The 12,368-nt window shown below is 49.5% G+C and overlaps 1 protein-coding gene across 1 annotated transcript; it reads left to right on the plus strand.

Annotated features, from left to right (window-relative positions):
- The first annotated feature begins 10,112 nt into the window (after positions 1–10,112).
- Positions 10,113–12,334, plus strand: LOC135822944 (uncharacterized). Its single transcript, XM_065335784.1, has one exon. It carries the CDS (start codon positions 10,199–10,201, stop codon positions 10,748–10,750), a length of 552 nt encoding a protein of 183 aa, XP_065191856.1. The 5' UTR covers positions 10,113–10,198; the 3' UTR covers positions 10,751–12,334.
- The last annotated feature ends 34 nt before the right edge of the window (positions 12,335–12,368 follow it).

Here is a 12,368-nt window from a genome sequence, read left to right on the forward strand (position 1 = left end):
TTCTGGAGAATTTTTTCGATGTTTTGGGAGAATACTTTCGAAGTTCCGCGGGAAATGCCCAAAAGCATAATATCGGGTGCGTGCGAGCATAATCCGCGCACCCCTAATCCTGAAGAGAAGGGAAAGAAAACTGTTGATAGATGAAAGAAAGGGTCTACTTGATTGTGTCGATTCGCGTCTTTGCATGCGAAGTTATAGATTGCGAAACTATTTTGACCGCCTCCGAACCACCGCTTGAACAGCAATAATAACGTCGACCGTCATCGAAAAAATGGCGACATCCGCGACGGCCAACTAATACTTTCGTGCAGTCAAAGCGGCTATGAATCCGAAGAGCACTGTTGTTTGACGGTGGGAAAAAATACGCGGAAGAGACATCCTTTTCCAACACAAGCCTTCTATGTGTACATGTAGTCTTGGAGAAGCCTCAACTTTCCTTTCCCTCGGAAACACCCCTACACCGTCCCACTGTGCAGACGGCGTACACTTTCCATATTGAGTAAATGCTACTTTTGTAGAAAATGCCGAAGAAATAAAGAAAGTGTCTGCTCCGAACGTCGGAGCTCGCGCTTCCTGCCTACTGACTTGACACATGGCTGACTCACGACTGCGTCTGGAGCACACCGAAAGCCCGTCGAACCTTCCACCAAACCTGCAAGAAAGCACCATTTCCTGCCCAATACCCAGTGTTTCGGGGAATTCACCCCTCACCAGTTGAAGTACTTGAATAGGCTAAAGAAATTTCTGCTCCGAGAGCACTGCATTAATAATGTATTGTAGTGTTCTCTGAGCCACAACATCACTTGGGATACCAATGACGCTCCGCTTCCAGTGCAACAAACACCTCGTGAGCACCACTACCACCAGGCAGCAGCGTGAGTCAGTGTCGCACATGGAGTGGTGAGAACAGACGTTGAGGGCCATTTGCCATTCGCAACACTGTTACCTCCGACCATCTACAATAGTAGTGTACGATCTACTGGTGCATGACTACTGTACTCTACTACATGTAGTGCCGGTAGTCGCATTCCCGCGCGAGGACAACACGACAACAGTACGAAAGATGTTGCGACATGGGCGCGAGCTCCGACGTTCGGAGCAGACACTTTCTTCATTACTAACCGCCGATGTCGCAACATCTTTCGTAACCGTCACTTTAATGCTACTTATAACGCTAGCAGTATCCACTCAGGCCCACTCACAACAATTAGCACTTGTGGGCAGATATGTGGACAGATGTGGACAGATGTGGCTTGATGGATGAGATACGTTCTCCGCTCCTGTTCTTTTTCAAATGTGAATTTGCTCGTCTGGTCTAACAAAAATGCGTCCTCGCGATGTCCGTTCACAGCTTCGGGGCGGCTAAGAACTCGAAATCCCTTCTCTGATAGGCCCATGACCGTTGAAGAGATCTTGTAGTTGTACTCCATCTCGCCCAACACGGAGGGTCACTTGTTTTGAAGGCTGGCTTACGGACGACCAACCTATAGCCAAGAGTACATAACCCCCATGTACTCTTGCTGATCTAGCTTGCTCTAGTCTAGTAACTGTTGTCTGTTGTAGTGTAGCTCGTGTTCGTAAGTGAGAGCACTGACGTGAGCAGTCTTCATAAGGGCCGAGCTGCTGCAGCATGGCCCAAACAAGTAGTCCAACTGCCAACTCATGCTCTGGTCACGATGGCGAAACTACTCCTGAAGAACCACTACCTGCTGCCGTGAAGAAATGCCATGACCGTCTGTGTGCTGCTTACAGCAATGTGCAGTTCTGCATAGAGGAGACCGATGAAGAGAAGGAACGAATCTTGCACATGGACGAACTTTATGCTGAGCTCCATGTAGTGTCGAAGCAGAAGCTAAATGCTAGGATGCGTGAAGCAGAGAAACTTGGCACAACTTCAGGCAATGAGCGGCTGTCTCATTCATTTGCGTCTGAAGCTAGGAAGCTGCACAAGATGAAACTTGCCCAGATCCTCACTGTTAAGAAAGCCATGCGACAACGCATGCGTGGGAAGACTTTCCGTGCCATTGCCCTGTCATCGGCTGGAGCAGGCAAGACCATGCTCTTCACCAAGAAGGGTCCCTCTGAATGGGCGAAAGGGCAGATTTGGCCTAACATCGCTGTCCTGCGTGCACTGGAGCTGCGCTTGGCAGAAGTACGCAATATCACAAGCATCGCCGAGCTCCTAGATTTGCAGAATTACGGCATCACACTACCAGGTGAGCAGGCTGAAGTCATTGATTTCGTTTGCAATCATCCTGAATCTGCCTGTATTATTCTCGACGGCCTCGACGAGATCAAGCTGGCCGACTGCAGCAAGTTCATGTACAACGTCATCTATGGCAAAGAATTACCGGGAATCAACCTGATCATCACGTCACGCCATTCGGCAGAAGCCATGAAGCTGACACAAAACCGGGACATAGTCTTCCATCGTCGTGTGGAGCTGCTAGGCTTTGAGAAGCAAGGTTTGGAGCACTACATTCGCAATGTTCTGTCTCCGAAAGATACAACCGGCTTGCTATCAGAGCTCTGCACCAACCCGCAGCTGGCCGCAATGATGCGCACCCCATTTTTTGCCGAAGCAACCTGCAGCCTCTACCGACACAAGCACAGTCTGCCAAACACACCGGGTACAATCTTCAACTCGCTAATCCTCCATCTACTGAATCAGCAAGAAGGAAAGCTGCCCAGCGGTGATCAGCAATACACCGATTGGGACGATGTTCCTGCTGACGTACAGGAAAATCTACTTGATCTCTCCCGCTTTGCTTTTCACATGCTCATCCGTCGGAAAGTCGTCTTCACAGATGCCGACTTCAACATTATTTTCACTGTCATCAGCAGCTCGCACACTTGGAATGCTCATCGCCTGCGACGCAGCATCGCCACAGTCCAGGGCTCAGTGGCGTTTCAGCCACCTGGCACTTCAGGAAGCTCTAGCAGCTCGCTACATGGCTAGCCGCTCTCCCAGTGCAGCTGACATCGCCTGGCTTGTGCAGCGACTTGGAGCATTCACAGGCAGCCTCAATATGTTTTGGCGCTTACTGGCCACTGAGCTGGACAGTGAGTCGGTCAATGTGTTGATTGAAGCCATTCTCAATCCACAGGCCACATCGTCTACTCAGCCACAGGATACCGACCAGCATTCCACAGGAGCAGAGGGGCACAACGTCACATGTTTTCTCTTCACCACACATGACCACGTCATGGAATGGGCCAACCACGTGTCCTCCTTTCTCTCGCTGGACGAAGCAGAGCATCTTGCAGAAGAATTACTAGGTGACAGGATCGACCTCGCATTGTCTGCTTCTGAAATAGTCCGCCTCGAAATTGACCCAGCCCTCACCAAAATCACCTGCAAGGATTTCGTTCGTTCATTGCTACCCATATGGACAGATCGCATCGCCAGCGCCAGTACACAGATGCTGCACGATTGCATGGCCCACCAGGCGCAAGGACCAGCAATTCGATGCTTCACCCTCACTCCCATGTCCAAGTTACCTCCAGTTCCTCTATCCGACGAACCAGCTCAGCCTCGTGCAGCTCTGGAGAACATCAGTGACGCGGAAAGAAGACAACGAATCCTCTACGCCTGCCGGGTCTTCGCGGAGTACGTCAACGCCAAGCAAAGCAGCATCGAAGACATCAACTGCATGCAAGTTATCTTCACGGAGTGCGGAGTAGATTTCGACGACGCTCCTCTCACACCGTTGGACTGCCAGGCCATCAACACTGTCGTACTTCACCACCACCAGTTCATCACCAGCTTCAGCCTGTATGACTGTGGTATAGGTGATACTGGTTATGCATGCATGGCTGATGGCATAGCTCTACTACGCAATCTTACGGTCATCGACCTGCAGGGTAACAACCTAACAGATCATCACACGGGCCATATTGCAGCGTGTATCGAATCCAACACGTCAACACTGCGAGACCTCTTCACATCCAAGAACCTCTTCAACAGCAATGCTATGGCCGCCGTCCACAGCAACACACACCGCTGTACGCGACTGCTGGGAGTGGACCTTGGAGGTCAAGAGTGCACCGATCCAGCCGTCAACCTTGACGTCATCATTAGAATATGCAGCAGTTGCCCTGATCTCAAGTACATCAGTCTGTATGACTATGTACTGGATATGCCAGGTCTAACCCAGCTAGCACCATTGTTAGGAGCACTGAGGCTGGAATGGCTTCGGCTGCGCAAAGTTGGGATGAAGCAGAACTATGCACCGATCATCTGTCGAATCATCCAACAGCAACACAAGAGTTTGGACTGGCTCTCACTCAGTCGCAATGCGCTAACTGGAGATTTCATGGAAACCGTTCGCGGCGCGCTATGTCAATGCCGGCGATTAGAGGAGCTGTACCTGGACGACGACAGCCTCTCGTCGGGAGCTCTTCCAGTGCTTGCGTCCCTGCTGCTCAGTCTGCCAAAGCTCTCCAAGCTCAAAATGCGGAGGAATAATTTTCAGGACCCTGACAGCGAAGCAAGGCTGTTCGCCGCCGCTGCTGAGAGCTACGCGTCTCTGAAGGAGCTGGTGATGCCTGAAAGAGCTCTATTGTCTCCACGGCTGTGTGAGGCTCTAAGTGCCATGGCCAGAGATGATCTGAATGTCCAGTATGTGCATCTTGCCTGGTACGATGAGGTGGAGAATAACGAAGAAGGAGACGAGTACGATGATGAAGGAGATGGTGAGAGTAAGGAATGAGGTTGTGAGAGAATTTGCAGAGACAGATTTTGTCCTGATGAAGAAAGCTTCGTGTTGGTCTATCGCTTCCTCCTGACATACAGCCGATCTGTGCATGTTCTTTGGATTGTATGCGTGTTTGTGTCCATGCATGTGTGGTAGTGCTTCTACGTGCATCATGTGTATGTGTGCTTGTACATGTGTATGTGTGCTTGTACATGTGTATGTGTGCTTGTACATGTGTATGTGTATGTGTATGTGTGAGTGTACATGTGTATGTGTGAGTGTGTATGTGTATGTGTGTATGTGTATGTGTATGTGTATGTGTATGTGTGAGTGTACATACCTCAATGTTTTACTGTATTTGTGTACAATGTGTTTGTGCACTTTTGTGTTTTGGCTGGACATTCCTTCCTTCGTTTTCAGTCAGTTCCAGGACTTACTGGGCCTGTGGTGACCTTTGATCTTTGAACTTTGGACCCTGTCAATGTACATTTTCGTTTCGTATTTATTTTTCGATAATTTTGGATTGTCGTTGAGAGCTCTTAGTCTTGCTTGTGCATAGCATCAGTGCATGTTCGATTGGTAGGATCGGGATCCCGATCCACCGGGTCCACTGGATTCGCACCCTTTCGATTGGTCGAAAGTCAACCCACCTCGGGGAGCAGGGTTGACCGGATCCAACGGATCCAAATGTGACCTTTGCGCGTATATGGCGGGTAAAAATCATTTTTGTACACATTGTAGTACGCACACGTGGCCTTTTACAACGAAAGCAAGCGAGAGCGTATGTAAAAAAAACACAATCGCCGTATGCAATTGAGTGTCTGAATTTGCATGTACAACCAACAAGGAGAAATGCGCTGAAAAAGTGGGTATGCAACAGCTCAGCAGATAAAGCGCAGGAAATGTGTGTACGAAGGTGTATACCACGATCATTGTGTGTACAAACCTGCACAGACACAGCAAGATTTAGCAGTTTCACTGTGAGGATGCTAGCGCCTTCAATGGTCATCCGAAGGAGATATTGATCTCCGGACGACGCTCTCGAATCTCGATGGACTCCCTAATTTTCCTTCTGTTCATCCGTGTCTCCACGGCCAGTACTTGGGGCCTCAATGAAAATCACATCTGTGCTCTTGATGGCTCCGTGCTGCTGGTGATCAGTAGCCATGTGTTTACCCCACGGTTTGTCAAGCAATAGCATCCTGTGACGTGCTTCATAGTGGTGTTCCTCGAACCTGTCTCTTGCGACCCTGAGGGTCTGAGCGCCTTCAATGGTCATCCGAAGGAGATATTGATCTCCGGACGACGCTCTCGAATCTCGATGGACTCCCTAATTTTCCTTCTGTTCATCCGTGTCTCCACGGCCAGTACTTGGGGCCTCAATGAAAATCACATCTGTGCTCTTGATGGCTCCGTGCTGCTGGTGATCAGTAGCCATGTGTTTACCCCACGGTTTGTCAAGCAATAGCATCCTGTGACATGCTTCATAGTGGTGTTCCTCGAACCTGTCTCTTGCGACCCTGAGGGTCTCACCGACATACCGCTTCCGACACAGTGCACACTTCATCATAAGGGAGGTTTCGCTCTACGTAATTACGTATGAAAATCCGTATGTCGTACGCGCCGGGGAGCGAGGGCAGCTTTCATACGTAAATATCTCTGCGGATTTCCGTAGGAAAGCTCTTTCCTACGTTGGGTCCTCCGTAGGACTTTTTGAAATATGTTTTCGCATTTTCCGCATTTGACCATGGCAACGTTCAAGCCGCGCGAAACACAAGGTACACACACCGTACACCACGTGCAAAATAAGATGGAAAACCCGGTTTCGGTTCATGGTGCATGCGGTGGGCGCATGCAGCCAATGCGTCTCCAAAGCAACAACTCACGTTTAGCCGTCGTGGATAAATCACGTAGAGCGAAACCCAGCAGCTCTGATTTTTACGTATGAAAATTCCGTGCAGTTCCTACGTTATTTTCATACGTAATTCCGTAGAGCGAAACCTCCCTATTATAGAATAATAATGCCGGGGGACACATGCAGCTCGGCAAACCAGAGGAGCATGAGATGCGGGGGTTGAGCGGTCTTCCTCGCGTCCGCTGTTCTCGGCGCCTCACTCGTTCTTGTGTCATGCTGCACTTCGATGGATTCAGCGCTGACTTCACGAGGGCATCTTTTAGGTTGAGTGTGTGTTCAGACACAACATTCACCGGGAACCCCGAGCGCTCGACTAAATGCTTCGCCTTCCGCTGAATGTCTTCTGAGCGAAAGGGTAGTAGCTTCAGTATAGCGGCATCTTTTTTGGCTCGCGTGATTGGGCGGTGTGGCAACTTTTCTGAGAAATCTCCTCGATGATTGCTTCGGGATAGTTGATCCTTCTCAGCAATTTCTTCGTCATACCGAGACTCTCACAGGCTTGTGCCGGTGAGAACGAATTCTTTCGAGCTCTGACGAAGTGCTGCTTACCGACCGCATACTTGACGGAGCGAGGCACTTGGGAATGAAAGTCCACGTTGACGCCACTGTCACTAGGCTTCCTGTACAGGCGGTGTGTAATGGTGCCGTCGTCAGGGGTAACCTCAAAGCGAACGTCAAGGAATGGAACCGGTCCATTTTCACTGCTTTCGTAAGTGAACTTGATGTTGGGGTGCTGGCTATTGCAGTGGGCAATGAATACCTGTAGAGCAGCTGAGCAATAGATTAAAATTGTATCGTCGATGTACCTTGCATAGAGAGATGGCTGGAGGGTGGCGGTCTCCAACATACGGGTCTCGACGCAGTGCATGAAGACAATAGCAAATGGAGGAGCGAGTTGGTTGCCCATGGCAACACCTTCCTTCTGCCTGTAGACTTGATCTCCAAAACGAAAAAATTGTGAGTAAGGACAAATAACAGAAGGTCCTTGATATCAGGGAAAGATAGTCCCAGGAGATCAATATCGGCATGGTGTTGCTGCAGAAAGGAGATGACACACTCAATTCCCTCTTGGATTGGAATAGAGGGATATAGACCCACTACACCCACTGCATAGCACTATTGGAGTGTTGGTCGATGTGTCCAACGTTGCAAGCGTGCGCTTTTAAAAATCTTTCTAACGCATCCTGGGTGTTGGGAATGTATGCCGGTACGAATGGAAGGAGCTGGTTTAATATCCTCTCCAGTATGATTAATCTAGCAGTCGTTGGGGTATCATACGCTGCTACAACCGGCCACAAGGGAACGTCCCGTTTATGAGTCTTTGGTAACCCATAAAACTCAGCTAGGCGTGTGTGCTGAGGCTTCATCAGAGCAAGTAATTAAGTTATAATGTTATATATTTTTTATAGTCCAATGTCTATAATGCTTGTCGCAGGTTTCTTTGCAAATATTTGCGCCCCGCGTTAGGCCCGGCCAGGCAGACTCTGCCGCGGCTCCCAGTCTCGCCTCGATTTCTTGCCGCAAAATGTTGCTGCGAAATCTTCCATATTTTGCCGAGCCTGGCACAAGAAACTCGATACTTTGCTCCATTTTGCTCCGGAAAAAGCGTATTTTATCCATTTCCCGTACAATCCCGTACAACGAAGTTGAAGACACCACTGCAGCTGTATTTATGGTTGATAAATATGGTGGTAAAGACACACCTGGCAATATGGCGGTAAACACACGCCTGCCCACACACGCTCTCTAGGCTGCAAAGTTCTGGCACAGAGCTCTCCTTCTCACCACCACCACCATCAGTTCGCGCCTGGCGCCTGGTCGATGCATGGTGGCGGTATCCGGCATAGCAGGCTGGTACATCAAGTAGCGCATGGCACATAGATGATGACACAGCAACGACATAGCTCGATTGCGACGTACGTTTCGTCCCCGCTGGACTCATCAGGCAATCTTCTTCCTGGATGTCTTCATACGGAGCTTGACTCGGGAGAATGAAGTTGAAGACACCACTGCAGCTGTATTTATGGTTGATAAATATGGTGAGAACTTTGCAGCCTAGAGAGCGTGTATGGGCAGGCGTGTGTTTACCGCCATATTGCCAGGTGTGTCTTTACCACCATATTTATCAATCCCGTACAACGTTTCATAAAAATTGCAGGGTCGGTTTCTCAACACGAGTTCTTCCAGAATCATTTCGATCCATAGTGAATCCCAGTGATATTTCGGTGACAATGGCATGATCTCGTCCTGGGCAGTGTATCCTGCTGAACGGGTAAGAAACAGGGAAATCCAAGTATCAGGCATCGATTTTACCCAACCGTTGTTGATATTTTGCTCTGATTTTGCCGGCAATTTCCGCTCTTTTTTCGATATTTTGCCAAAAGAACTTCTGGCAGGATATGTCATATACATGTACTAGCTGTCTGGCCGGCCTGGGCCTACCCGCTAGGTCCAGACAGATCCTGCCGGCAATTCTTTCGGCAAAATATCGAAGAATTGAAAGAGCGGAAATCGCCGGCAAAATCGGAGCAAAATATCGAGATTGCAATTTCAAATTTGGACTTCACAGAGAATTTTCAAAGTGTTAGGAAATTTGAGGCCACATGCCACGTAACGCTCTTTTCTCTCTGAAAATCAACACTTGCAAGCCAGATAAGAAAGAACAAATCATCAGTCCCACCACCGGGACTCGAACCAGGGACCTTGCTATTCGCGAGCAATGCTCTAACCAACTGAGCTACAGTATGACTCTTATCCACAGTGATGGTAAATCTATCCTTCTTCGATCAATCAATATCTGTGGATAAGAGTCATACTGTAGCTCAGTTGGTTAGAGCATTGCTCGCGAATAGCAAGGTCCCTGGTTCGAGTGCCGGTGGTGTGACTGATGATTTGTTCTTTCTTTCATATCTGGCTTGCAAGTGTTGAGTTTCGGAGAGAAAAGAGCATTACGTGGCATGTGTCCTCAAATTTCCTAACACTTTGAAAATATCGAGATGTTGGGTAAAATTGATGCCTGACACTTGGATTTCCTTGTTTCTTACCCGTTCAGCAGGATACACTGCCCAGGATGAGATTATGTCACTGAAATATCTCTGGGATTCACTGTGGATCAACTTGATTTTGGAAGAACTCAGGGACACGTGCGTTGAAACCCGTGTTGAGAAACCGACCCTGCGATTTTTATGAAACGTTGTACGGGATTGTACGGGAAGTGGATATAATATACGTTTTTCCGGAGCAAAATGGAGCAAAATATCGAGTTTCTTGTGCCAGGCTCGGCAAAGTATCGAAGATTTCGCAGCAACATTTTGCCGCAAAATATCGAGGCGACCGGAGCTCCGGAGCAGAATCTGTCTGGGCCTACTAGTAGTACTACAGTACTAGCTACCCGCCGGCCCGGGTCACGTGCGACGGCGAGTATACTGGTAAACAAAAAATAGCAAGTATTTTTGCCCTATTTTGCTCAAAATGTTTACTGTTTTGCCTTTGCATGGCGAACCCTACTTGAATGAAGTAACCACACATATCCCTTCTAGAATTCTGGCAAGGCACGGTCTTACCGGAGCTAGTATAAGTCCTAGCCATGGCTGCAGCTTCTCTCCGCAATGTCCTGGTTACTGGTACAAACCGTGGCATAGGATTTGAGATTGTCCGTCAATTGCTCACCTCCGAGCCGCGCCCGGACCACATATTCGCCACGCATCGCTCGCCGCTCGGCACAGAGTCCACTAGTGCCCTGGAGAAGCTGGCGACGGAGAAGGGACAGGGACGCATTCATCTCGTACAACTAGACGTGACGGACGAGGCGAGCATTGCGTCGGCACAACGGACTGTGCGCTCCGTCGTGGGTGAAGCTGGTCTGAACGTTCTTTTCAATAACAGTGCAGTGTGCGTGGAGACAGACCGCATGGAGCAGCTCACTGCTGCCGAAATGATGAATCACTACCGTGTGAATTCAGTGGGGCCTGTGCTGATGACGCAAGCACTGATGCCCCTTCTCAAGCAGGCAGCAGTGGTAAACAAAGCTGAACAGTTTGGCTGGAAGCGGGCGGCCGTGGTCCACATTTCCTCGTTCTCCGGTTCGATCGGCACCAAAGAGGAGAACTGGCGAATGTATTCCTACAAGGCAAGTTAAGCGGCACTGAACATGCTCGGCAGTCTGATGTGCGAGGAGCTGACCGACGCAGGGGTGGCGACACTGCTGATGTGTCCGGGACACGTGCGTACGGACATGGGTGGCCCTGCCGCACCACTGTCACCGGCAGAATCAGTAGCCGGAATCCTGGAGGTTGCGTTGCGTCTAGACGCCGACACCAATGGCAAATTCATGAACTTGAAGGGTCAGTTCCTGGAGTGGTGAGCGATATGCTAAGTTCCGTAATTGAAGTGGATGCCAAAGAGAATGCGAGTATTCCCCTCCATACTGTAATGACATGAATTTGTAGTAGTAGGTGATATGATGGCATCCACTGCCTGTTTGACCTAAAATTGATCAGCGATCAAGGTCGCAAACTCATCTTGATGTCATGCTGTATGCTTAGCTCAGACAAATCATGCGGCCAGCATACAGCCTAACTCGCTCAGACAAATGCCAGCTAGCAGCCTGACTCGCTCAGACAAATGCCAGCTAGCAGCCTGACTCGCTCAGACAAATGCCAGCTAGCAGCCTGACTCGCTCAGACAAATGCCAGCTAGCAGCCTGACTCGCTCAGACAAATGCCAGCTAGCAGCCTGACTCGCTCAGACAAATGCCAGCTAGCAGCCTGACTCGCTCAGACAAATGCCAGCTAGCAGCCTGACTCGCTCAGACAAATGCCAGCTAGCAGCCTGACTCGCTCAGACAAATGCCAGCTAGCAGCCTGACTCGCTCAGACAAATGCCAGCTAGCAGCCTGACTCGCTCAGACAAATGCCAGCTAGCAGCCTGACTCGCTCAGACAAATGCCAGCTAGCAGCCTGACTCGCTCAGACAAATGCCAGCTAGCAGCCTGACTCGCTCAGACAAATGCCAGCTAGCAGCCTGACTCGCTCAGACAAATGCCAGCTAGCAGCCTGACTCGCTCAGACAAATGCCAGCTAGCAGCCTGACTTGCTCAGACAAATGCCAGCTAGCAGTCTGACTCGCTCAGACAAATGCCAGCTAGCTCACACTGTTAGCAGGTTCCGTTTCACTGAACACGCGGTACAGGCTAACCGGGCCTTACGTGTGTCCTTACCCCAGCCACTAGGGCTGTTCACAACGTATTGCATCGCACACTACCCCCCCCCCCCATCCATGTGAAGGAGAGCTGTCTCTTCATGTGCGTGGGTGTGGCTGCCCACCAGTCATGTCGGCTGTGGCATGCAGGGGTTCCGATACCTGTCTTGGTATTCAATAATCTCTAGCGGATAGTTGGCAACTTGTCGTTCTGAAGGTTTCTCTGTGTTGTGCCACGTAGTACAACTCCCCACAACGTTTTATTTTTATTCTTATTTTACTAGGGAATTTCCAACATGCGTCATCGCCTTATGATGATTGTCACTTTCTCAGTCTACATATTGTATGTCTTGATGTACAATTGTAGCCATCCATGTTCTGTTAACTATACCGGTAGCATAATCTGGATTCTAACGTTACGACAGTGAGTTCGGGCCACGTTGACTGTATTAATTTTCTTGAGCTTGTTGCCAGAATAGAGAAGATTCACATGCAAATGTTCTGTCGTCCTCTCTCGCCGGTATCTCCTTTGCAATATTATAATTATTTGAGCATAA

This window comes from Sycon ciliatum, chromosome 8, assembly GCF_964019385.1.
Source record: "Sycon ciliatum chromosome 8, ocSycCili1.1, whole genome shotgun sequence".
In the NCBI taxonomy this organism is placed as follows: Eukaryota; Metazoa; Porifera; class Calcarea; order Leucosolenida; family Sycettidae; genus Sycon; species Sycon ciliatum.

Coding starts and splice junctions, on each gene's coding strand:
- LOC135822944 (XM_065335784.1), top strand. CDS start 10,199: ATGGCTGCAGCTTCTCTCCGCAATGTCCTGGTTACTGGTACAAACCGT.